The sequence below is a fragment of the Chelonoidis abingdonii genome, chromosome 1 (genome assembly GCF_003597395.2).
Source record: "Chelonoidis abingdonii isolate Lonesome George chromosome 1, CheloAbing_2.0, whole genome shotgun sequence".
Classification (NCBI taxonomy): domain Eukaryota; kingdom Metazoa; phylum Chordata; order Testudines; family Testudinidae; genus Chelonoidis; species Chelonoidis abingdonii.
In genome coordinates this window covers 186,444,622-186,471,225 of record NC_133769.1, presented here as the reverse complement: position 1 = coordinate 186,471,225, position 26,604 = coordinate 186,444,622, and the positions used below count along the sequence as shown (strand labels likewise).

General features: G+C 38.1%; 1 protein-coding gene across 1 annotated transcript in view; it reads right to left on the bottom strand.

Annotated features, from left to right (window-relative positions):
- Positions 1-26,604, bottom strand: part of ROBO1 (roundabout guidance receptor 1) — a 1,116,086-nt gene that overhangs the window by 129,199 nt on the left and 960,283 nt on the right. Inside the window, exons 6-8 of the mRNA XM_075073102.1 lie at positions 11,580-11,700; positions 7,629-7,767; positions 6,189-6,316 (exon numbers count right to left, since the gene is read on the bottom strand). Coding sequence (XP_074929203.1) covers positions 6,189-6,316; positions 7,629-7,767; positions 11,580-11,700 — 388 coding nt within the window. The remainder of the gene's footprint in view (positions 1-6,188; positions 6,317-7,628; positions 7,768-11,579; positions 11,701-26,604) is intronic.

Here is a 26,604-nt window from a genome sequence, read left to right as displayed (position 1 = left end):
TCCCTTAAAATTTTTTCCAAGACCTTACATACTACAGACGTCAAGCTAACAGGCCTATAATTACCCGGATCACTTTTATTCCCTTTCTTAAAAATAGGAACTACGTTAGCAATTCTCCAGTCGTACGGTACAACCCCCGAGTTTATCGATTGCTTAAAAATTCTTAAATTGCTTAAAAAAGTTTATCGATTGCTTAAAACTCCTTGTGCCCTCTGCCCCCCTCCAAAATCCGTATCAAAATGATGGGTTTTTTGCAGCATGCCTTGAGGGTTAAACTTGACCTATTTTGGACCAGTGGGGAGTGGGTGAGTGGGAGGGAAGCCTACAAAACAAAGATGCTTCTCCCTATCTTATTAAAGCTCTGGCTCCTAGTTTATCTAAAGATTTTGGTCACTTTCACCCTTGCATAGAAGCATGGATCATAGTTAGCCTCAAGTGAACGGCCACTACAAGCAAAAACACAATCGACCCCTGATCTAACTAACCTCACAGAACTGCTAGAGTCGCATACTCCTCCAGAATAATATTGCTATTCCTGCCCTGTCATCAACCCTGAGTACCTTTACTAGTATGCTAGAATCTTTTACACTTGTCCTTCAAAGAGGATGCTCTGTGACCAGCACATAGAATTATGGGGTGCATCTGAGACCTAAAGAAACCAGATACATGTAAGTATGCGAAGGATCCTTATTCTGGATATACAAGACTGTGATCCATAGACCTCTTGATGCCAACTGCAGAGAGTACAAGAGTTCCCAGGGGTACAGGGATCTCCTTAATTCACCAGAAGGGGTCTCTACTGAAAGTCTGTGTCACATTAATTATCATAATCATTGTGAGATGTATTATGGAAATTATGTGTGGGGTGTTGATCGTTGACCTCTGACCTGATCTTGAAGGATCTCTAGTTTTGGATTAAAAAAAAATCCATCTGCTAAGAATGCTTATAAAATAATAATGGAAGCTATAATGCAAGCAGGGAAACCAGAGTGCACGTATATATATCATTATTGAAACCAGGCTTGGCTATAATATAAAGTAAAAGTATGGTAAAAGTAAAAGTATAGTAAAGAATGCAATTACCATACGTTAGTACAAATGATACATGCTTGACCAAAGGTTATGAAATCTGGCAATATGTATCTTGTGATAATTTAGCAATGTGTCTTGTTATAACCCAGTAAACCACAAATGAACAAACAGAATTGGAGAAGCTTTTTCCAATAGCTATATTGAAGAATCAAAGTTATGATGAAAGGAACTGATGGAAATGGTTTGGGTAACTGTTGAAAATGTAATTATGGTCTCCCAGAATGCCAGATATGATCCCCGGGAACATGAAGCACGTAGCGGGTCAAAACCTAATCAGATTTGGTCTTGGATGTATGTGTGTGGAATGAAAAGAAAGCATCTACAAAATTGTCAAACCCATCCCTAGTTGGGACATCTGGGTGGTGAGAAGGCAGAAGCCTGTGCAGTCACAGCCTCTTATGTAGGTCTCCACTTATTTTGTTTCCAACGTCACCTCCACTGGCTCTATTAGGTTGCCAATATGCCAATACAGAGGGTCGTTCTGTTATACTTATTTCAATTTTCTTACTTTTGCAGTACTGATTAAGAGATGCAATTAAACACAATTCACTTTAAGCATTCGCTTAAATCCCATGAAGTAAATGTGACTGAAGCATGTGTTTAAGTGCTTTACTGAATTCAGATGGACTTATGCATATTCTTAAGTACTTTGCCATATTAGGGCCTAGGCTATGGGCCTATTCCAAACAAGCATTATGGTATTCTGGAAATACAGCTCCATACCCATCCCCTTTAATCTTGTAAACATTTATGCGACTAAGAAATTCTATATATTAGTAGGACCACTGGAAAAAAATAGGACTGCTCAACATGTATACATTGCAAAACAGGGGCCACAGATTATTTCCGAAAGTGTAGCAACAGAAATTGTAGTCACAAAATTAACTGCTTTAATAGCAGCATCTTGGTTTCAAGACTAACAGTGGATTTTAGGATCAAATTTAACAAATTGTCTTGAAAATTATTCAAATTGTTTTTCTTTGTTTCAGTTTTTAATTGGAGAGTTCTTAATTAAAATGAACACAGGAGCTAAGGATTTTGTGGACATCAAGGATGATAACTTCCTTATCTCATTTTCCTGTCAAAGTATCAAGATGTACAGAAGGATAAAACACTCCCCAAAAGACGGGGGGATTGGTATGAGAACTTCACAGCAGAAGTATCTCTTTACAGATCACCTTATTCTGCTTAAGAGCTGCAGATGGCTCAGTGTTGAGAAAAGATGATAGCACCAAAGATTTCTAGAGTCAGCTACTGGAACAGGCTAAACATTTCATGAGCAACAACTTCACTGCTATGGTAAATGTGTCAAAATAAGAGTTTGTTACTCAATACAATATTTTAAGCCCATATTTCCCCAGAACTCCCTCCTGCTGAACAGAGAAAAGGACAGAAGGATCATCATACCCACTAGCTTAGGAAAAAAGCATCAGTATGACATCACTGGTTCTCTGCTAGCTGAGAAAGGAAGAGAAGGATTATCTCAATGGTGAACATCTGGCTTGTGTATACAAAGGCAATGAAGATTTTTTTACACATAGTAATTCCTTCAGTTCCCCTTGATTTTTATCATTCAAAGGAACAGTAGTGTTGCAATATGCTTTAACAGATTACTAACATGAAAAAGAGACGGAAATTGTATCGATCTGATTTAGTATATTAAATGTATGTATGCATATGCTGTACACACACATCTGTGATTCATTAGTTGCAAAACATAGTTCACTGTAACTAATCTCACCATACATGGGAATCACCAGGAGGGATGTATAAAAAACAAATTGATTTTATCACTATCAACTGTAGGCATACAAAACAGTCTCAAGAAGGTTAAGGTTACGCCAAGTCTAGATTCTGGGTCAGATCATAGATGAAACTGAAAAAGTTACAGAAAGCCAAAAACTATCTGGGATGGAACCTTGAACCTCCAACAAATCAGGAGATACAAAGTCACTATCAAGAAAAAGTGACTACCAAGTGACTTGGGAACGTCTGAAACACGCTATCAAAGAAGCTGCAGATAAATATGTAGGGAAGAAGTTTCTAGCTAAGAAAAATCCCTGAGTAAGAGATGAAATCATTGGTCAGATAGACAAAAGGAGGAAAGTAAACGCACAAAGATCAACAGCAGAAAGAGAGGAATACCAAAGACAAAACCAAATGATACAGAATAAATGCAGATTAGTAAAGTCTGAATGCTTGAATGAGAAATGCAAGAACTTGAACAACAGGATAAAGAGAACAAACAAAGTGAGCTGTATCAAAAGATAGTAGTCTTTAGCTACAGAAGAAAGGAGATCAATATGACCCTTAAGGAAAAAAATGGACACTATCTAATAGACTCTAAAGACAAGAAAGAGAGATAGTGAGAATATATCAAAGAACTACATGGTGATGATAACCTTCAAAAACTTCAAATAGGGATCGATGAATTAAGCCTACCAATAATGGATGAAAAAATCACAGTAGCAATAGAAAGACTTCTGAAAGGAAAAGCACTAGGTTGTGACAGAATACTAGCTGAACTGTTAAAAAGTATAGGGGGATGAAGGCTTGAAAGCTCTGTCAGATGTAATGAAGAATAACTTTGAGAATTGCCAGATTTTACAACCTAACTGTGTATCCAAATCCTTAAATACACCACCACTATGGATTGTAAAAACTACAGAATAATTGACCTAATATTGCATGCCTCTAAGATGCACTTGTGAATTGCTCAATACCAAATTAAAGGAAAGACTGATAAGGAAATATGCCAACAGCAATACAGGTTCGAATGTGGAAAGGGTATGATCAACACTATTATGAACTTGAAGCTCATATTGGAAAGATCAATTGAAATGGGGAAAACAGCATACTTGTGTTTCACTGACTTCCAAAAGCACTTGACAGAATCTACCTCTACAAATTGCTCAATATATTAAGATCTGTGTGGATTGATAGATACAAACTCTGAGCAGGGTCAGAGCTATCATTAAGGGAAACTAGGCGGTTGCCTAGGGTGCCAAGATTTGGGGATGCCAAAAAGTGGTGCCCCCATTTTTTTTTTTTTAACAGTGTTCCTCCCCGAATGCGCAGTCGCTGCTCCACTTCTCCTGCCTCCCAGGCTTGCAGTACCAATCAGCTGTTTGGTGCTGCAAGCCTGGGAGGAGAATTAGAGTGGGAGTGGCGTGCTCGGGGAGGAGGCGGAGCAGAGGTGAGCTGGGGTTGGGAGGTGCCGCATGGTTCCGGGAGTGGGGGGAAGCTGCTGCGGGGAGGGGTGCTTCAGGGCAGGGTGGGAGCTGCCATGGGTGAGCGCCTCAGGGCTGAGTGGGGGGCGGAGCGCAAGGTGGAAGTTTTGCCTAGGGCGTGAAACTTCCTTGCACCGGCCCTGACTCTGAGTAATAAAACAATTACACTGGAATCAGAAGATAGTTATAACGGGAGATGAAAATGAAAATCTAATAGAGATCAAGAGAGAAAACTGAGACATGGTGATCAACTTTATTCAACATTTATAGCAAGTGCTTAATTAAATACATACAGGAAACAGAAGAGGGTATTAAGATGAGTGGAAAAATTGGTGAATAATTTCTTCTATGCAGATGATAGTGCTGATGGCTGATTCGGAAGATCTCATGATGTTAGTAGAGATTATATATGAATATGGCAAAGAATATGGTCTAAAGTGGAACGTGGATAAGACAAAAACTATGGCGCTAGACAAGGATCCTGGGAAAACATGTAAAAGTCCAGTGAATGACACAGCCATACACGTAAGAAATTATTGCTACTGAGGAAATATCTTTACAGAAGATTAGATACTGAAGTCACACCAGACTAGAAAGAGCAACAGAGACATCTGGAAGAATAAACATCTGATGAGATTGGTGATTATTGGGATTTAGCAAATGCTATTAGAGATCTTATTAAAAGAATGATTCAATTTTCAGGGCACATTTTAAAAGGGTCAGTGGCATGACATGTTTATAGGCACTGGAAGGGAAGACTGGAAATGATCTTGGGTGAATGACGGATATACTGGGTGGATCAAAAGGACCATTCATCCACAAGAGATCAGCGGAGGATCATACAGAATGGAGTATGATAATTGCAAACTTCCACCAATAGGGTACGTCTACACTACCTGCCGGATCGGCAGGTAGTGATCAATGTATCGAGGATCGATTTATCGTGTGTAGTGTAGACATGACAAATCGATCCCCGATCGCTCTCCCGTGGACTGCTGAACTCCAGCTCGGCGAGAGGTGGAAGCAAAGTTGATGGAGGAGCTGCAGCAATTGACCCTATGCCATGAGGATGCGAGGTAAGTCGAACTAAGATATGTAAACTTCACCTATGCTATTCTCATACCTGAAATTGCATATCTTAGGTAGACTCCCCCCTCACCCCAGTGTAGGTGAAATATTTTACCATTTGGGAATCTAAAAAATGTCAACTTTATTACTTTAAATAAAAAATCCAACGGATACTTGAAGTCACAATATTTGTATCCAGTTAAAATAATTTGTGGTGATAACAGTCACAGAAAGGAGAAAAAAGTTCTCCTATCTCCTAAGCTTTTAAATACAAAAAGAGTAGAAATAACATGCTTCTAATGCCACTGGAGTTCAAAATGCATTCCCTTCCCAGCACTGAACATTAATTCTTTCACACTTCTGGAAAAAAAAATTGAAATTATTTATTCATGGAGGTTAAGTCCATTAATGGCTATTAGCCAGGATGGGTAAGGAATGGTGTCCCTAGCCTCTGTTTGTCAGAGGGTGGAGATGGATGGCAGGACAGAGATCACCTGATCATTGCCTGTTAGGTTCACTCCCTCTAGGGCATTTGGCATTAACCACTGTTAGTAGACAGGATACTGGGCTGGATGGACGCTTGGTCTGACCCAGTATGGCCATTCTTATGTTCTTAAATGCTTCAATAGTTTAACAGTGCTCAAATAATCAAACCAAAATGATCTTTCTGTTTTTTTTTTTTTAACAACATAGCCTATCACAGTCAATATTAATTATGGTTCTATTGAAGTTACTGCACAGAAAATCCATTTTCTTTCCTTTTTCTGGGGTTAAGTATTATATAAAGAAACAGTTTACCTTGGACTGTTAGAGTTGCTGATGCTTCAGCTTTTCCAACCATGTTTTCGGCAACACAAGTATAAGACCCCATGTCTCCTGCCATAACTTTCCGGATTTTCAAAGTGTGATCATCACGGATTTCATATCTTAAACACATATAACAGCAAATAAGGGTGACTGTATAAATACAAAGAGTATTGCCAGCTTCCTTAGTATATAAACCATAAGCATAAGACGTTTTTGCCTTCAAATTCTTGTGTTTCTCTGAGATATGAACATATTTAAGCAACACATGAAATATGCATATTGCCTTCAAACTATGGAAAAAATATTTCAAAACAACACACTTGAGAGCTTAATCTGATCTCACTGTGAAAATCAAGACCATCTCTAATAAAATAATCATAGTTGACTGGTAAATCTGGTGTAAGTGACATTAGACTTTGGCCTAAAGACTTCTAATGACAATGCATTTAGTAAATATATGTAATGATATTTCTGAAAGAAAAAAATCATTCTCATATTTTTCTTCATTTGCATGTAGGATGTAAAAATCAGGAGCTATAAGGGTTTAAAAGATTAAAAAAGCAGCATTGTTCTTATGAACATAACCAAAGACCATCTTAAAATCAAGCTAAAACATAACTCATTCAAAATAATTTTTATAAGGAAATAATATAGCCTTATAATATTCCCTCCAATTTCATCACCTTTTACTCATCTTTGCGTAATGTAGCCAGTATGTTTCTCTTCCTAGAAAGCAGTTATTTAACCCTATATGCAGTGTTTTTTAGATAAATTATAAACTGGATTAACAGGAAACAGGGTTTGGATGTAGAAGATGAAGGACCCAAATGTTACAGTGTGTCCTCTTTGGGGGGAAAAAAACTACCAATACTTTTAAAACTGATGATTAGGAATTTAAGCAAAATGAAAAAAAAAATCTTCATAAAATGTGTTTCCTTTTTACAAGACTATTTTACTTTCCACCCTGTTAGGCCAATGACAGAAGAAATGTGAATTGGAGATTTGATAACAAAAAACGCAGGTCTCATAAGAGCAGCACTATGCATTAGCAGGCTGCATCTTGCAACACTTGCAATTCCATTACCCACGTCTTGGTGCTGAAGCCTAATTATATTATCTCAGATATTTTACAGTAGTTTTGATAATTACAATAGGTACTTCAAGTACAGAATTCATTCATGTCATACATTGTTTGAACGTGAAACTTTTGCTGTTTTTTTAGTAGGTTGTAAAGATTTTAGTTCAAGCTGTTTCTAAGGTTTCAACAGAAGTGAATTATATCTGTAAGCAGAAGATCATGGGATTCACAAATAGAAGAAGTCCTATTAGATCGTCAAGCCCATCCATACAAGCACAGGAGTTATCCATTGCTAGATATTAAATTGATACCTGCACTTGATCTTATCCAAAAGGTAACTTAACATACTACACCTTGCTTTTGGTAACTCCCCATCGTCTTTTCGCCATCTTACTGTAGGCACAGGGTCACCTCGAGCCTCACATTTAAACTCTGCACTGTCTTCCACAGTTACAGCCAAATTACTGGGTCTCTTCACAAAAGATGGTCTTTCTAAAGGAAAGGAAAGAAACACTGGATTACAGCTAAAGGCACAGCACTGCAAGACTTGCAGTGCCTCAGGGTGGCTGAGGTAGGGATTCCAGAGTTACTTATGTGCAGCCAGGTCAATTTGCTGTACGAATCAGGGCCACCCGGGGGGGGGAGGGGAGCGAGTGGGGCAATTTGCCCCAGGCCCCACAGGGGCCCCCACGAGAGTTTTTTGGGGCCCCTGGAGTGGGGTCCTTCACTCAGAAAACTTTTGTGGGGCCTTGGCCCCCAGAGTTTCTTCTGCTCCAGGTCTTTGGAGGCAATTCAGTGGCGGGGGGTCCTTACACTCTGGGACCTGCCACCTAAGTGCCGGGTCGGGTCTTTGGCGGCAATTTGGCGGCAGGGTCCCTCCACCGCCGCAGACCTCAGGCCCCCTGAATCCTCTGGGCGGCCCTGGTAAGAATCACAAAAATCATGTACACAATGTAAATATGCAAATTACATTAGACCTGACTCTGGGATTTTCTACACTACTGCTTAACTCGATGTACATTATGTCGCTCAGGGGTGTGAAAAAGCCCTCACCCCAAAGGACGCAAGTTACATCGACTTAAAGCAGTGTCCACATCCATGCTTTGTCAGCAGGAGACACTCTTCCATCGACTTAGCTTCCGCCTCTCATTGAGGTGGAGTAATTATATTGACAGTAGAGCTCTCTCCCATCGGTATAGTGCGTCTTCACCAGACACAGTACAGTGGTGAAGCTACACGGGTGCTGCTGCACGGATGTAGTGCAGTAGTGTAAACTAGACCTAAGTGGCCTCAGTTTCTCTCCAGTGACAGAAACAGATCTGCTGCAAGGCACCAAAGCTGACAATGGGCATCACTATTTTATTGTACCTTTGACAGAAGGCACTCATTAAGTATTGCCTCTCCAAAGACCCTGATGCGATGGTGAAGTACTGACGATATTTGGAGGCTAGTTAAAGCCACCACAGAATCTTTAGTATGATTGCACCTTGTCATCAGTAACAGTTTATGTTTGATAGAATCATTTCAAGTGTTAGAGCAAAGAGAAAAGTGATCATTTTCTTTCTCACCAGCACAAAGAAAATTACTTCTCTATAATTCTTGTTCACAGAAATTGCTGTTATCACGGGTCCATGCTCATAGCACATATAAGGCAGGAACATCTTTAGGTTTTGAATTTTTGGACAGCTAACCTCAACACACATGAAGTGGAAGAGAACATCCCGCTGAGCTCTAAATGTAAGTTGCTGAAAATGTTTTATTTATATATTTGAAACATGCACTTTCCACTCTGTGGATAAGGTGGGTGGATGAATGTGAACTTATAACAACATACTCCTTACAGATAAATATATTTTCTCCACAAGGTACAGTAAAAATTACAACAGAATCTCACTCCTGGAGTCTAAAAGTTGTCAGGACTGCCTCTACAAGAGCCCAAACAATAGGCAGAGGATGTTATAAAGGAGATACCATCACAAACAGGTTTAACGCAGCTAACTGGCATAAAAAAGGTGTTAGTGCAATAGAAGCAAAACAGGTTTACCTGCACATTTATTTAGAAAGTAAGAAAAATCCCCAAAGCCCTCAAGGCATGTAGGTGCAAAAAGGTAGCAGGGAAGACTGTTGGGCATGCCGAAGCCAGTACATGAAATTCTGGAAATGGCAAGCCTAGATTTATTGAAGGAGAAGACTCTAGATAATGATGTTTGGCAAAATTATGCAAAAGAAAAATGATTCTAACCTAGAAAACTCTATAACAATGAATGCTGGACTGCTAGGCAATACCAGTGAACATAGCACTCATGCAGTTCTTTAGATCCATATTCTATAGGAAGGTCAAGAACGAAAATGCTGTATTAATAGTCTAAGAGTTTCTGCCTGGTTCAAATAAGTATTAGGGCATTTTCATAATAGACTCTCAGTAAATCTCTTCAGAATATATAAGAAGGAAAGGAGAAGTTTGGCTGGATAAATGTCAAAAATGTCATCTCTCCAGTTAAGAATACTTATCCACATGTATAAGTGTGTATCTATCTATCGGAAACTGAACCTGTTCTCTCTAGTCCTAGGCTAGTACTGTAGCCACTACATCATTCTTCCTCTCCAGAAGGGAATCTTTTTTTTTTCCAGGACAATAATCGGAGATAAATTTTGAATTAAAGAGAAAACAAAAAACAAAATGAAAACCCGTGAAGATTCCTCCTTCCTTTAAGTCTTCAGAAAGCGGAATCAAGCTAATACTTTCCAACAAGGCAACTATAACTCATCAATATGACCATTCCTGGGATAATGGTAAAAAGATATTGGTGCAGGTACTTAACCAATGCAGCTGCATGGGTACTTAATATATAAGAATAAGAACAATATTAATACAAACAAAGTTTCTTGTAAATTTCCAGACTTTCTGAAGTCTGGAAGTTCTAACAGTTGACTTGACTTAAATTTACCTCTAAACCAAGTGCTTCAAAGGCACCTGAAATAGAAAACGTCACAGCAACATACAGGAAAATATCTTGAGCTTCCAAAAAAAAATTACCACACTGTCTTGCTGACTGCTGAGAGGATGCCAACATAGTTTGAGATGCTAAATAGTGTCAACATATTAAGGAATCCCCTCCACTCATAAACACTGAACAGCATTTCAGGATGTCCAGCACCTCAGCTCTGAATTGGTCTGAAAATAAATCAAAGCCACCAAACACTGAGGGAGCAGTGCTTCAAGCAGAATAAGATATCATTGCTAGAGGTAGGACCAGCACTGAGGAACTTGAACTGAATCCAGCTATTTTCTAACTTCGCTGTTGCTGTGAAGTTTCCAAACTGATGGGTGTAAACCATGCACTCAAAGTGTTTGTTCCCAATATAAACAACATAAGCCATTTCCAAGCCTTATACTGCTTTGAAGCAACACTTCACACTGAGAGTCCAGACTCAGGACCACACTGAAGATCCTGAGGCAACCATAAAATGCCAGAGATATTCTTAGGCTGCACTGCAGACATCATAAGGTCTTGTCTACAAAGGCAAAAAAGGAGTGGTTTTGCAGTCAAGGTAGCTTGAGTTAGCTTAATTTGACTGAAAATCCCCTTTAATGATGATTAGACATGGTGTAATGGTTCTAGGATCATTTGAGCTAGTTGTATGGTAGCAAATTTATGCCACTCAGCAAGTATCAAAGTGGTAGCCCATCTCCTGTTTTACTAGGTCAATGCATATGTATGCATAAAGCAGATCTATCCATATTTGAAGATTTCATTACATAAATGATTCTGTTAAATTTCTGAGATTATATTAAATTCCTCATGGAAGGAGAAAATGATACATATGTTTGTTATTGAAGTTAATTCTTTTTTCGATATTATTTATAAATTTTTTATGGTCAGTGAAAACTGGAATTATCTGCAGTGTGAAAACCAAGTCAGATCTGACCACATATGTGGAAAAAAAAAAATCTACATTTTCTGTTCACAAATCAGCATAGTTTGCTGACTTGTGTTCATTATTTCCTCTTTTCCCTCAATTTTCATCTCGTTCTGGAGTAACAAACCTCTTTATTTCAACAATATTCTACTCTGTGCTGAAGAACAGATATTGATGATAAATTATTTTCTGGAATATGCCATCAGGCAGCTATCCATGACTGTCACAAGAACACGCCCAATACGAACATAGCAAAGGAGATGGATGATTAAAAAAAACAAACAACCTTGCTTTAAAACTGCTTCTCCCAACACCAGAAATGAAGCTGTATTAAATACTGGCATTTTCACTAATGAAGTGTCACACAATGGAGTCTCCCTTACCTAAAACGGTGAGCTCCGCCACTTCACTCTCTCGTTCTCCCACCATATTTGTTCCAACACAGACATATTTGCCAGCATCATTCTTTTTCGTGTAGGTAATCATGAGCTTTCCTCCTCTGATCTAGGACAAATCAAGAATAATAAAAATTACTTTTAAAATAATCAATTAGATAACGTCCGTAAAGAGCTTTAAAGATGTACCATGCTCTGTAAATGCTAAATATGATTATGAAACTAATTGCTGAATGGAGACTCTTGCTTGGTGCATCTCATTTACTGCACATTGACATTTCACCAATAGAAAGCATAAAATACAGAATACTCAGCAAATTTTATTTGGACTTTCATCTAAAATGAGAAAGTTTTAGTCTGCAAAGCCTTTTAGTTATGGATAACAAACAACCATATGAAATCATGCTTCAGGAATTTGGGGTTGGGTGGGGAAATGAGGCTAATTAGTAAGTTTCACACCAAAAGCATTTTGTTCACTTTATTAGCTTTATATCTTTTTATTTCTGTATTCTAAAGCCTCTTCACTTTTGTGGATCCAGAAGATACCCCACTTCTATTTGTATACTGCCCAGTAGTGGCTGTTTCTTGCTTCTGTTTAATGCTTGATAACGACAGGTTCTACAATTTCCTTTCTACTGTTAGTATATCAGAATCAGACACATCTAAATGGTCTTTGCATACAAATTATTTTAATGTCTTTCTGCTTGGTGATGAAAATATATTTAATTCCCGCATTAGGGACAAAATTGTCTTTCAGCGCTGAGTTGTGATCTTCTTGTTTATAAACTATGAAAGGTTTACAATATCAGAAAAACCCTCTCACCTGCATCACAACCTTACATTAATTAGATTCCACTAACCATAAAGCAGTTAAGTACCTCACCAAAAAAAAAATAAAAAAGGCTATTTAAAAACTCCTTCTCATTTAAAAAAAAAAAAATCTGACTTCTGTTCTCATGCACCACCAGGAGCGTGGGTCTGCTTGCTTATGCCCTCCATTACTGGCACTGGCAGAGTAAATAAATGATGCCTTTTCCCTAAGATAGATCCTCAAGACATACCATACCTCACAACTTGTGCAGCAGTAAGATATATTTATACCAAAATTTTGTTTTAATGGAAGCCTAACATTTAGCTCCTAAATCCACATTTATACAAATAAGTAAGGGTTCAACATTCAAAAGTGCTGAGCACTCAGGTAGAGGAATACAGAGCCTGTATTTGGCAATATCTGGAGTTAGCTAGCTAACTTCCTGCTCATATTTACCCTAGTTCATTTCTTTGCAAGTTAATGAAACTGAACTGGTATAAGCAAAGAATTCCCCCTTGACGTTTCATATTGAACAGTGCTATGTTTTATTTAAAAATAGATTATGAAATATAAGCCAAAAATCTGAATCCCTCTTCATTTAATAAAAGCCTTAGTTAATTAAGTTTTTAAACTTAAACAAAACATGTTCACAACAGAACAGAATGCATACATTAATTTGAATAAATTTCCTGTTGCCTTCAATTCCACTTAAATATTCTTTAATGATTTTTGTAAGTTGGAAAGTCTTAAAACGCAGATCACATATGATAATAATTTAAATTGAAATGTAGTAGAAAAAAAAAGGTGCCTATAAAGTTACATTAAAAGGCCTAATACAATCAGTGACTAGCCAGAGAAAGTTCACAATGTGAAGTATTTTGCACAAGTTGCCTACAGCTAGAAATCTATCCCTGAGAACTTGACATCTTGAGCGGCAATGGACTCTTATTATCATTGTAAGACATATACACACGATGACAGTCAGTTACTGAGATAGTGTTGAATATAAATTTCATGCTTTTGCCGTTAGCGCACATTATTTCGGAGAGAAAAAGCGATGTCCTTCATCTAGCAATCTAGCAATGATGAAATTTCAATTGGAATTTGAAGCATGTCGAATGGAGCATTTAAGGTCACCTGCAAATATTATTTTTAAGTGAGGTAAATGTGTTTTTATTTGCTTATAGCCTCAAACAGCAAGAGAAGGGTATGAAGTACACAACTAGATTTTCATTTCATATCCCCCAAAGTAATACAATTTAAAAGACTGCAGTAATAAATATTTTCAAGGTGTTATATTATTCATTGTATGTGTGCATATTTGTATAAATATGTCTAGATATACATATACACCTCTCTCTCTGCATACTTATATCAATGTTGACTATATGGTGGTGTGCAATAAAAGTTTATTGGCTTACCTGAGGGTGGTTAAATTACTCTCATCTCAAACTTGCGTAGATGAAATGTGGGGATTTTCACACGTGCCTCAGTGACTTAAGAGCACAAGTTCCATTGACTGTGAATGAAACTTGAGCTCCTGGTTTGACATTTATGAAAATCCCACCTTTATATCAACTGTTATAACACATCACCACACAGTCTATATCAGTGCTTCTCAAAGCCAGTCTGTTGCTTGTTCGTGGAAAGCTCCTGGCGGCCTGGGCCGGTTTGATTACCTGCCGTGTCTGCAGGTTTGGCCAACTGCAGCTCCCACTACCCGCGGTTCGCCACTCCAGGCCAATGGGGGCTGCGGGAAGGGCGCCCAGCACATCCCTTGGGCCACGCCACTTCCCACAGCTCCCATTGGCCTGGAGCAGAGAACTGCAGCCAGTGGGAGCCGCGATCGGCCGAACTGGCGGATGCAGCAGGTAAACAAACTGGCCCGGACTGCCAGGGGCTTTCCTTGAACAAGCGGCGGCCCGACTGAGTAGCACTGTTCTATATAAACCATAATTTACAAAAAAAAACCCCAAAACTCTATTCTAGGAACATTTTAAAAAGCTTTAAAAAAATCTTATTGGAACAATCTCGTTTCCATCTGCAAAGTCAGGTGTCTTTCTTATCATGAATCTAATTGCACAAAGTTCAGATGGAGATAAACATTAAAACAAATATGTAAAGCAACTCAAAATTACCTAGAGTCACTTCTCCATACCTTGGGTTCTTCCCAGTTAGACGTGAGTGTTGGGTCAAACAATAAGGAGTGATATATGTATGAAGATCCTCTTTCTAACCCTCAAGGATCTTCAGATAATCAGATTTAAAGCTCTGACATTTTTATGATTAGAAAAGCTGGTAACAGTATCAAGGCTCATTTTTGTACCTCCTGGGCCTCAGACAGGATGGTAGTTTGTTTTTAAAAGATGACAGAAGCTGCACAGGGGTCAGGAATGTTAAAGTAAGTTCCTGGGTTGCTGGCTCAGTGGGTAGGTGATATAATCATAGGAATATGAAAAATCGCACAGGTTTATGATATGTTTATCACATAGATATCATCTCCCCATAAATGTGGTGTGTGCGCATAATACACACATGCATGTACAGAGTACTATATGTATTCTGAATGAATTATTCACTGCTGATTGAAAACGTATTTCCTTTGTTGGCTGACTACATATGTTTCCCATTACTTTTTAGCAATTAGCCAACTCCCAATTGAATGGGACAGATTACATCATCCTTTGTTTTAACATAAAATAGCTTTGCCTGAGGAAAGCTGTAGCTACAGCAGATTTGTGTCCTATATCCATTATCACCACCACCCCCACTTTTCTCTCAAGCATGAAGTTCTGAGCAATGGCAGAGAGGAGACACTGAAGTAGGTGAACAAATGATTCAATGTAATAATAGGTATATGTCTGAAAAACATGGATGGATCTGTCGGTGCAGAGGAGGGGATAATTTACATACTGAGATTTTCCAACACATTTCTTTCGTTACTGCTGAATTGTAAGCTACAATGCAATAAGGTGAGCAGCAAAGAGACAAATCTCTTCTTTCTGGGCAATAACTATTAAATTATTCAAACTAAAGTTACTCAGACTGGGGAGACTAACTAGTTATCAGTGGTTTTGCTAAGTATATTTCAGGTCTCTCTCTCATATTGTGTGTGTGTGCATATCTATATATCAATATCTACCATCTGAAGTTTACAGTACCTAATGATTGTTCTGTGGGTTAAAAACCTAACAGTGTAACATAACCACAGGGAAGGGGCATTTTTGTGCTGTAGGGGATACATTTTCAACCTAAGGAATAGTAGTTTTCCTTACAAACAAGAAGTGCTAGTGTCTTTTTTCAAAATATTTTATACCACCAGTTCCCAGTGAGACCCAATGTTTGCTTCTAATCTGGGAAAGATTCAAATTAATAGACTTTAAAAGTCACTATATTTTATACTTATGGAAAATCCAATTCAAATCTTTTTTTAGAGATTTTACGGCTCTCTCTAAGCCTTGTACAGTTGAACTCCTGATAACAAAAGACACCTGGCTTTACAAGTGGAGGATACAAAATAGACCCATTAAAAGTGTTTACAGCTCTGGAACTGCTGGGAACTGTCAATGAAGAGATGTGGACACACAGCAGATCACAGGTGGTCCCCAGTGCTTTATAGCAGTGAGTTCTACAATACTTATAAACATAGTTTTTCTATAACATATGTTGTGCATAAAGAATACATGATATGATGGCATGTTATATGGGCTTTAACTGACAAGTCACTTTGGCATTCATGAGTATTTCAGCTATCCCAATTTAATTTTATTTATTTCATTAAATAACAAAAAGATGTCCGTACAAAAAGCTGGGGGTGTCCTATGAGTTAAACTTAGAATAATAAATTATGACCACTCAACAGCAAAGATATACAAATAATGAATCAATTCATTCAACCAATAAACCAAAACCACAAAACGTTACTCAAATTTACACAATGTCATATATTAACTATACACACATACACACACACACAAATGCACTCTCTATATTTAAAAACAAAATAATTGTGCGATTAAAAAAATTAATCGCGATTAATTATACTGTTAAGCAATAATAAAGACAATTTTATTTAAATATTTTTGAATGTTTTCTACATTTTTCAAATATATTGATTTCAATTACAATACAAAATATAAAGTGTACAGTGCTCACTTTATATTTATTTTTTGTTACAAATATTTGCACTGTAAAAAAGAAAAGAAATAGTATTTTTCAATTCACCTAATACAAGTACTGTAGTGCAATCTCTATCATGAAAGTTGAACTTATAAATATATAATTAGGTACAAAAAATAACTTCATTTAAAAATAAACAGTGTAAAACTTTAGAGCTGAAAAGTCCACTCAGTTCTACTTCTGCCAATCACTCAGCCAATCGCCACCCTGCACTTAAGTGGGGGCGGGGAAGGGAACATGAAGAAAGTTGTCTGGCATCAAAGTGTTGCTCTTTTAAGACTTCTGAAAGCATATGTCACACCTCGTCCCTCTCAGATTTTGAAAGGCACTTCAGATTCTTAAACCTTCGGTTGAGTGCTGAAGCTATTTTTAGAAATCTCACATTGGTAACTTCTTTGCATTTTGTCAAACCTGTTGTGAAAGTGTTCATAACCCGAACATGTGCAGGGCCGTCATCTGAGACTGTTAGAACAGAACAGAAGACATACAATTCTCCCCCAAGGAGCTGAGTCACAAATTTAATTAACACATATATTTAATGAGCATCATCAGCATGGAAGCACGTCCTCTGCAATGGTGGCTGAAGCATGAAGGGGCATATGAATGTTTAGCATATCTGGCACACAAATACCTTGCAACGCTGGCTAAAAAAGTGCCATGTGAACGCCTGTTATCACTTTCAGGTGATATTTGTAAATAAAGAAGCAGGCATCATTATCTCCCATAAATGTAAACAAACTTGTTTGTCTTAGCAATTGGCTAAACAAGAAGTAGGGCTGAGTAGTTTTGAAGGCTCTTAAGTTTTATATTGTTTTGTTTCTGAGTGCAGTTATGTAACAAAAAATGTACATTTGTACATTACACTTTCACGATAAAGAGATCGCACTACAGTACCTGTATGAGGTGAACTGAAAAATACTATTTTGTTTATCATTTTTACAGTGCAAATATTTGTAATAAAAATAATAATATAAAGTGAGCACTGTGCACTTCATATTCTGTGTTGTACTAGAAACCAGTATATTTGAAAATGTAGAAAAACATCACAAATTTTTTAATAAATTTCAATTGGTATTCTATTGCTTAACGGTGTGATTAATCATGATTAATTTTTTTGAGTTAATCGTGTGAGTTAACTGCTATTAATCAACAGCCCTTATATGCAAAGAACAAAAAAATCTACAAAGGGTGTGAATGGAGAAAGAAAAGAAACCCAGAGAGTAATGTTTAAGAAATCCAGCAACAAAGACCACGGGCATATTTAAAGTGTTGATTTACAACTCGTAGTCGTCATTCTATTTAATACATAAAACCTATAATGCATTAAAACAATGCTAAGGGGTAACTTAAATCCCTAAGGAAATGAAACTCAGATTGACGGGTGAAATTCTGTCCTCAATTCACACAACATTGCTGGTCGTATGTATGGTGGATTGTAATGTTGAGTGTGTTTCAGTATTGTCACATGCGACACACAACATATGCATATAGTCAGACATTGCCCCTGCTTTGAAGAATTTACAATCTAATTTTGGAAAGAAAGACATAAATGGTTAAAGCATGAAGGTGAGACCCCACAGAGTTGTAGGAGATCAGTGTCAGAAGAAAGGCTAAAGAAGTGGGCTTTAAAAAAAGACATTTGGAGAAAGGGAAAACATATGCATAATTTAGCAAGCAACATTACTTTAAAAAGCTGCACACATTTTTTGTTTTAAGTTTTGTGAGTCAGACTGTAGCACTCACCATTCCCAAATTAATATCCTTATAACAATGAACAAGAAAGATTTTGTTTAAGTCTCTAGGCAAAAATATGCTCCTCTCCCAAAAATATCACACACAAACTGAAATAAGGATTAAAAGAAAACGCTGTTGGACTGAGATCTTTCTTATACCATGTTTTTACTCAGAGCAAAATCTAAGAGTTGAATTGTAAACCGCCTCTCTCCACCACACAAGTCAACAAACAAACCCCTGTGATGCTGGTGGGTTGGGGATGTGGAGTTGATAATGAGCATAATAGCTTATCTATAGCAGAACTGCTCTACTTAAAATAGTCTTTAGGGTGGAGATATTGAAAGAACATTCAGCTCCTACATGGCGATTTTGGCATCCATCCCAGCCTGTGCAAAAAATGTAAGCTTCAGAGTTAGGCTCGGTTCTGCTCTTCAAAATGTTTTACCGTCTCTTACAGCCAACTTCATTAAAAGTCTAATCCTGCAAGAAGATGAATATCTACAAAGTGTTAAAAGCTGTCAGCTGTCCCTGGAGCCATTTGGTAACTAATTGTATTTTGAAGGTGCTCAGTCAGCACTTGGCACTATCAGGCACTAAACATCAGAATTGCACGAACACTTGATATTTCCTTCTGATTAACACAGAAAGTGGGAGCAGCCAAGAGACACAGTGTGTCATAAATAATCTTGATGAAAGAAAATCCAAAATTCAGTGTATTTCTCTTTTAGCTTAAAATATTAAAGAATCATAAGTTACTTAAATTTTGTTTTACATTTGACTCTTCTTAATTACAAAGGCAGCCTGAACTGATGACAAAGCCCATATTAGTCCACCCCCAACCAAAAGTTATTCAGAAAGAGAGAAGTGGTGCTTTATGAAAATACTTGAATTAGACAAATAATTGCGTGAAACATTTTTCATGCTACTATTCAAACCTCAGTGGATAGTATGTACACAAAATATTTACTATGCAGTATTTACTCTATTATAATCCATGAACAAATATCCTCACATAACAAAACTATGTTACTTCTCCTCCACTGTATAAGAGACCTCTCTTTCTAGACCTTTAGAGAAGTTGTAGGGAATCCTTTTCCGAAGATTTTAGTCTGCTTTTTGTTATATAGTTTACTGAGCAACAAAGAAAACGTGAATGCTGAAGCACACTCAGGCTATATCTACACTACAAAGTTAAGTTGACTTCAGTTACGTCAATGTACAGCCACCGCTATAATTAAACTGCTGTTGCATGTCTACACTGCACTCCTTGTGTTGGTGGAGCACATCCAGAGTAGCAGCTCTTGCACTTGACACAGAGAGAAGTGCACCATGTGTCGCTATCACAGGCACTGACTCCACAGGTGATCTGGGATTGGAGCATCCACAGGAAAATACAGTGGGTGCTCCAGCAGACCCAGGAGAGTCAGACAGAAGCACATTTGCTGCGTGGAGCCGGGATGCTCATGTGGCAGTAGCTATGTGAGCTCTCCACACCAAGCAAACAGGAAGAGCAATTTCAAAACTTCCTTGGGCTTTATAAGGGAAGGGCTGCATACCTGTGTACCTGACTGCAGGGCAGTGGAGTTCAAACTAGTGACCAGAGCGGTCACAGTGGGCATTCTGGGACACCTCCTGGAGGCCACTTAGGGCAACATAAGCAATGTGGTGGCTAGACTGATACTGCGTTGCTCTATGTCATGCAAAGTGCTTTGCCTCTCATTGGTCTTATAATGTCGGTATAACAGTTAAAACGGCAGGAAGAGCATTGCAGTGTGTATACCTCCATAGTTAGGTCAATGTAAACTGACTTGTGTTGACTTGTAGTGTACGGAAGCCCTCAGTCTTTTGTGACCTACTGTTGAAAATCTGCACCTCTAAATAGTGTTTCTTCAATGTGAGAACATGCTGTAACTGCATTAGCACTACTATGTGTATGCACTGAAATTAGGAGTGTAAATTTAGCCCACTGTATGAATATATCCTGGATGCATTTTGTCATATATGTATCTTTCACTGTAATCAGTGACTGAAATCAGAAATAAAAGTGAACTTGAACTGAACTCCGTTCCTGGTATGTCTGCAGTTCTTTACCCTTAAGCAAGTCAGATGGTTTGAGGTATCTGTTACACAGGAATTTTTTCAAAGCATCTCCACTGAAGTGCTGTTCACACACCTTTAAGGTTAAAATACTAAACCAACTGGGCCTAATTAGCTTTTTCAGCCATACACAGAATTTCTTCTGCTTTTAATTATATAAACCTAATCAGACAAAAGAGCTTAATAAGCCACACATATTAAGACACAGAAGACTTCTAATGGCAAACCATGAAAGAGACTATGTCTTTCTGATTTTTTCCTAAATATCTAATTATCTTTTGTTTGTTATTTAGTGCAATTCAATTTGATACAACATATTTCATACCTAAGGGTTCCCAAAACGTCCTATACTGATGAGTAATGGAGTGAACGAGTGGGCAACAGTAACAGCCTTGTGTAGTCAACAGCATAGTGCTGCCCTCCACTTCTGTGAGACAGAAAGAATTAGAGAGAAAGAGAGAGACTTTTTTTTGTACATTGGACTTTGTGGACCTGATTCTTCATTGCACTATACATGTCATTTTCACATCACTGTAATTTCAGTGGAAAAATACCACTGTAACACTGATGTGTGTAATGCAGTGAAGAATCAGGTCCAGTGTATAAAGAGATGGAATGCTGGCTACAATACATGGGTTTTCTGCCATGGTTTTGAGAACTGAAAATGGATTTCTGATTCCACCTTCAAAGGCATTGAATATGGAGAGAAGATACTTCACTTAAACTTATCTCCTGAAGAATGATACTTCTAAAAGTTCAGTACCTCTTTTATACTGTAGCGTCAGCGCATGTTATTAATCCAGGTCCTGATGTGAGAACTGAACACAGGATCTTCTTAACAAAACTGGTCCAAAAATAGAAATGTTGTTAAAAATTTAAGATAAAATAAAAATTGTAGAGTAAAGTTTATCCATTCTTTCACTGATTATTTTTTAAATGTCCAACCAGCTCTACTTCTGAATCAGAATCACCAGTATTACTAACTCAGCAATACACACACTTCTATATTTTATAAAACATAACTCTGAACAAATAAAACATCTGCATCCAAAAAATTGCTGCTTCTCAGACTTTTGACTAAGATTAAGTATAATGCAAATTTAGACCCCAATTCAAGAAAACTCTTAAGCATGTGATTAAATGCTGCTGACTTGCATGGAGCTGTACAATGCAATGCTGTACAGCTGTACAATGCTGATGACTTGCTAGGCACTGTATAAATACATACTAGAGACAAGACATACAAGAGACCCTGCCCCAAAGGGCTTACAGTCTAAGCAGAGAAGACAGACAAGGCGTGGGAAGGGAAACGCGGCACAGAGAGATGAAATGACTTGCCCAAGGTCACCCAGTAGGCCAGTGACAGAGATGGGAACCGAACCTAGGTCTCCTGATTCCTACTCAGGGCCCTAACCGCTGGATCACACCTCCTCTCAGTCTAACTTTCAAAATATAATTAAATTTATAGACATTTGGACCTAAATATTCAAAAGTGGGCACTGGTTTTAGCTGTCTCTGGCCTGGTCTACATCTAAAACACTTGAGAAATATGGGCCAACACTCTTACTAACAACACATACTTTACACAACAAGGATAAAATAAGTCTGCTCCTCACATGTGAGCCTTTACTTTCAGAGTAGCAAACTGCTTAAAGCACAATATGTAAATGTCAGTGATTACATTATAAATAGTGGAAGAGACTGAAGATATTAAAGTAGTAGTGAATGCTCTCCCTCCTTGTCTTATCTGTAGTGGCTCTCTTGTCTGCTGCTCTCAGTTGGCGGCTGACCAAGTTGTTGAAAGGCCTGTGAACGCATACTGGGATAATTGCTTCCTCTGAGGCAGTTTCTTGCTGTTTCTCTCTGATGCCATAGTGTGTTTAAACTCTTGCCTCAATTCTTGTTGTTAGAAGGGTACTGTAAACTGTACCACAACAACAAAAAAATGGCAGGGAGTAGGGAGAAACTGCTGAAAAAGGGAAATCTTAGCTGCCTAACTTTTTTCATTAATATTTCTAATGTAAATGAAACAGATAAGCTGGCCAATATAAAGCACAGAGATGGTTTGTTTTTTAACACCCCCCCCCCGCCCCGCAATGTGTGTATTGGCTGAGGGGGAATAGAAAAGACAAAAACATTGTGATTACAGAATGAAAAGGAGGACTGACCTTCCCTCTAGAGAAAATGTTCCCAGTTTATGGTTGCCCCTGCTGTTTAGCCAAAGGCCTTAGCCTAAAAATGAAGCCTTAGACTATCCTAGAGTGAGAAGACCTTTAAACAGGCAGACTGTGATTTTGATTCTTGTTTTGTACCTCTGTAACCAGCTAAGTGATAAGAATACTCCTCAATTCTTAAAGTCTAGGTCTTTGCAGACAGGCCTGAATATCTATAGCCTAGCACTTCCCCTTCCCCTGCCCCCTTTTTTTATTTTGGGATCCTCCTGCCCAGGTCTTCCTGGAAAAGCATAGGACATATGGTGACACATTTCCTGATAGGGCTAGGCATTTGTGCTTCTCTGACTTCCAGTTGGCTTTTCTGGCTGCTACTGCTGGCTTTCTGCTTCCAATCACACAGACAGTGTATTTGTACAGTGCCTAGCATCATTGATTCATAGATTCTAGGACTGGAAGGGACCTCAAGAGGTCATCGAGTCCAGTCTCATGCCCTCATGGCAGGACCAAATACTGTCTAGACTGACATCATTCTAGTGCCATAGCTAATACTGTTTTCATAAGCACTTTCTACCTTTGCCAGCACAGCTTAAATATTATATGAAAAAACATAAGAGTGAGAGGTATTAATGACAGATAAGCAAGTATGATGTATTTGAACATTTTCTTCAATATGAAAGTCACTATTTAAAAGAAATCCTTGTTAACCTCTCTGCATATTAAAGACATCATAAATGAGCTTTCCAAGCCTTCCTAGCTCTCTTCTCAACAGTCACAAGAGCAATGTAATTAAGCATTCTGCAATATGTGGATACACATCAGTTAACTATTACTACTGCCGAGGCACACCTCTCCTGAGACTTTTATAGTCAAAAGTTCACACCATATTATCATAATATATTTGTATCTATGAAGGTCCAATACTTAAGTTCAGCTATGTCCTAAAAAGTGCAAAGGGATGATGTCTGTTCTCTCTCATTTTGCAAAATCATTCTTTAAGGAAAATTATCACAGGCATTTCAAACTTAAAACGTCACAGGATTTTATTTGTCTGATTACATATGTTGGTAAAGTAATGTGATGGGTTGACATTTTTTGTTGAAAAATGGATTTTAAATACATAATTGTTAGCTATTCTAAACACTTTGTTCAATATTCCATTGTTATACAAATAGAGGTGTGCCCTTACACGCAGAACAAAAAAATCTCTCTATTGAGAATCATCTCTCTAAAACACAAAGTATTAAAATCATGAATATGAATATAGTAAAGTTAATGCCAGACAGGCTAGACATGGTCTATCATGGTAAAGTTTCCTTGACCTGCTACTGATTCCACAGAGGAGAATTGTATTTGGGGCTGGCAGATGTAAACAGAGTTCAATCTCAGCAGGGCTAAGGCAAGTTACTATTCAGAAAGGATACTTTCAAATGATTAACAAGGGGCTGTGGGAAGTGGTGTTAATAGTTCTGGAGTTGGAACTCCAGTGCTTAACTAATGTCTTTGATGTCCTTGGGTCCTTCATGATGTATCCTTTTGCATCACGTGGCTATATAGGACATAAGGGGCAACTTATTTCTTCACCTGATTTGTAACTGCAAAACAACAAGGATACCCATTTTGCCCTATAGAAACTGATTTTTTAAGAAACCACTGAAATTTTCACATCATCTTCTTAAGCAACTTATTAAGCTGTGAAATAAAAATGTTACATGTTCAAAAGGAATCCTCTTGATGTGAAATTAAATTTAATTACTCAGTGCATCATATGCCTTCTTCATTTAAATATATTTTGAGTTATTTTATCCATTTTCCTTCCTAACGATAAGATCAATGAAGTAATTAACATCCTGCAGAGAAGATGCTTCATAAGACTATCTTGGCCTAACTGAATATGATCAAAACAATAGAAACAAAGTAAGAACAGCACCTAAATGATAAAGTACAAAATCCCTACTGTAAAGAAAACTACAGGCTGAAGCATAAACCAACAGCACTCATTATAATCAACTTTAAAGCTAATATTTTCACTTACACCACCATGAGGGATAATAACCACGTCAGTAGTGCGAGAAAAGAGGAACAGCCCTAATTTTATTGTCCCTTTGTTGTGTTTGTGTCACAGCTTTAATATTTAAACAGTTGTATTTCCTTTATAAAAGGAATCTCGCACAGTCCTATTTACAGAAGGACAATAAACCACCTTTCTACATGTTAAACAAACTTCTTCCACAAACAATGGGTTCCATAAAATTAGCAAACAAAAACTGTGTTTAGTGACAGTTCACGTTGAGGCATCCACCCAAAACTTTCAAATCATAGAAATAAGAAGGTAAGGTCAAAAACATGCACATTCCTTTTCACCTTCGTATTACCTACAACACTATCAACAACACACTAACACTCCATACATAAGGCTTTCACATCCAACAAATAAAAAGGAATAGGTACCCCAACTTTAAACCTGCACTGTAATGCAAAGCCTTCACAGGGACCTGATATGCCTTTATTAACAGGACATGTGACAATCACACATTCCATGCCTTTGGCAAGTTATTGTGCCTTAACACTTACCAGATCACTGTTAAAGTTTTGTTCTCGCATGCAAGTCTGATTAAGTCGGGGTACCTATTGCTTGGGGAATCAAGCCCCAAGCCTGCACACCAACAAGCTGGCAGGTCAGCAGTGCAACACTGCTGTTCTGCCCTCTTGGACACGAAAATGGCACGGTGACCCATGAAGAGTCACATTTGTCACAAATGGAACCTGGAGAGTGGGTCAATAAGTTAAGAATATTAAGTGTAAAGAAATATTTCATTTTAAAGGTTGATATGTAATGCAAACAAGGGATGGAGCAAACCCCTTTTTAAAATTCACACACATTTTTAGGTATCCATGTACAAAACAGGAATTAATTATATTTCTTCTAAGAACAATCAAAACATGCGTTTGAGGGAATAAGATGGTAATGGGATAAAGAGGATTTCAACTGCAGCTAGTAGTTGAATCCAGCCCAAATCTGTAATGATCTAAAATGGACAGGTATCCGGATCAAAGAAACCAACATCACAGATTGTATTGATTTGTTAACCCTGTTGACAGCAGGGTCAAAGGTTCAATTGGTATCTCTAGAACTGAACCTTCAAGGTAATAATTGAGTCACATTTGCAAGAGAGCGAGAGGAAGCTTGCTCTGCTGCCCATGATGTATTTGTTACAAGTACAGGGAACTTCAGCCTTTTTCATGGACTCTAAATTCACACACAATATATATTAGGGCTGTCGATTAATCACAGTTAATACATGCGATTAACCCAAAAAGATTTACTGAAATGTATTAAATATTTTTGGATGTTTGTCTGCATTTTCAAATATACTGATTTCTGTTACAACACAGAATACAAAGGGTACAAAGTGCACAGTGCTCACTTTATATTATTTTTGTTACAAATATTTGCACTGTAAACATGATAAAAATAGTATTTTTCAACTCACCTCATACAAGTACTGTAGTGCAATCTCTATCATGAAAGTGTAACTTATAAATGTAGATTTTTTTTGTTACATAATTGCACTTAAAACCAAAACAATGTAAAACTTTAGAACAGGGGTCGGCAACCTGCGGCATGCATGCCAAAGGCGGTACGCAAGCTGATTTTAGTGGCACTCTGCTGCCAGCCGGGATCCTGGCTGCTGGCCCGCTTAGCCCGCTGTCTGCCTGGATGAATGGAACCCCAGGCTGGCAGTGGGCTGAGAGGGGCCGGCGGCCAGGACCCCGGCTGGCAGGAGCCGGCAGCCGGAACTCCAGACTGGCAGCAGGCTGAGCTACTCAGCCCGCTCCTGATCTGAGGTTCCAGCCGCCAGCCCCTTGCCAGCTGGGTTCCTGGCCCCGCTCTGCCTGCTGCTGACCTGGATGGACGGAACCCCAGGCTCAGCCCACTGCCAGTCTGCGGTTCTGTCTGCCGGCCCCTGTAAATGTAAAACGTATTACTGGCATGCGAAACCTTAAATTAATGAAGACT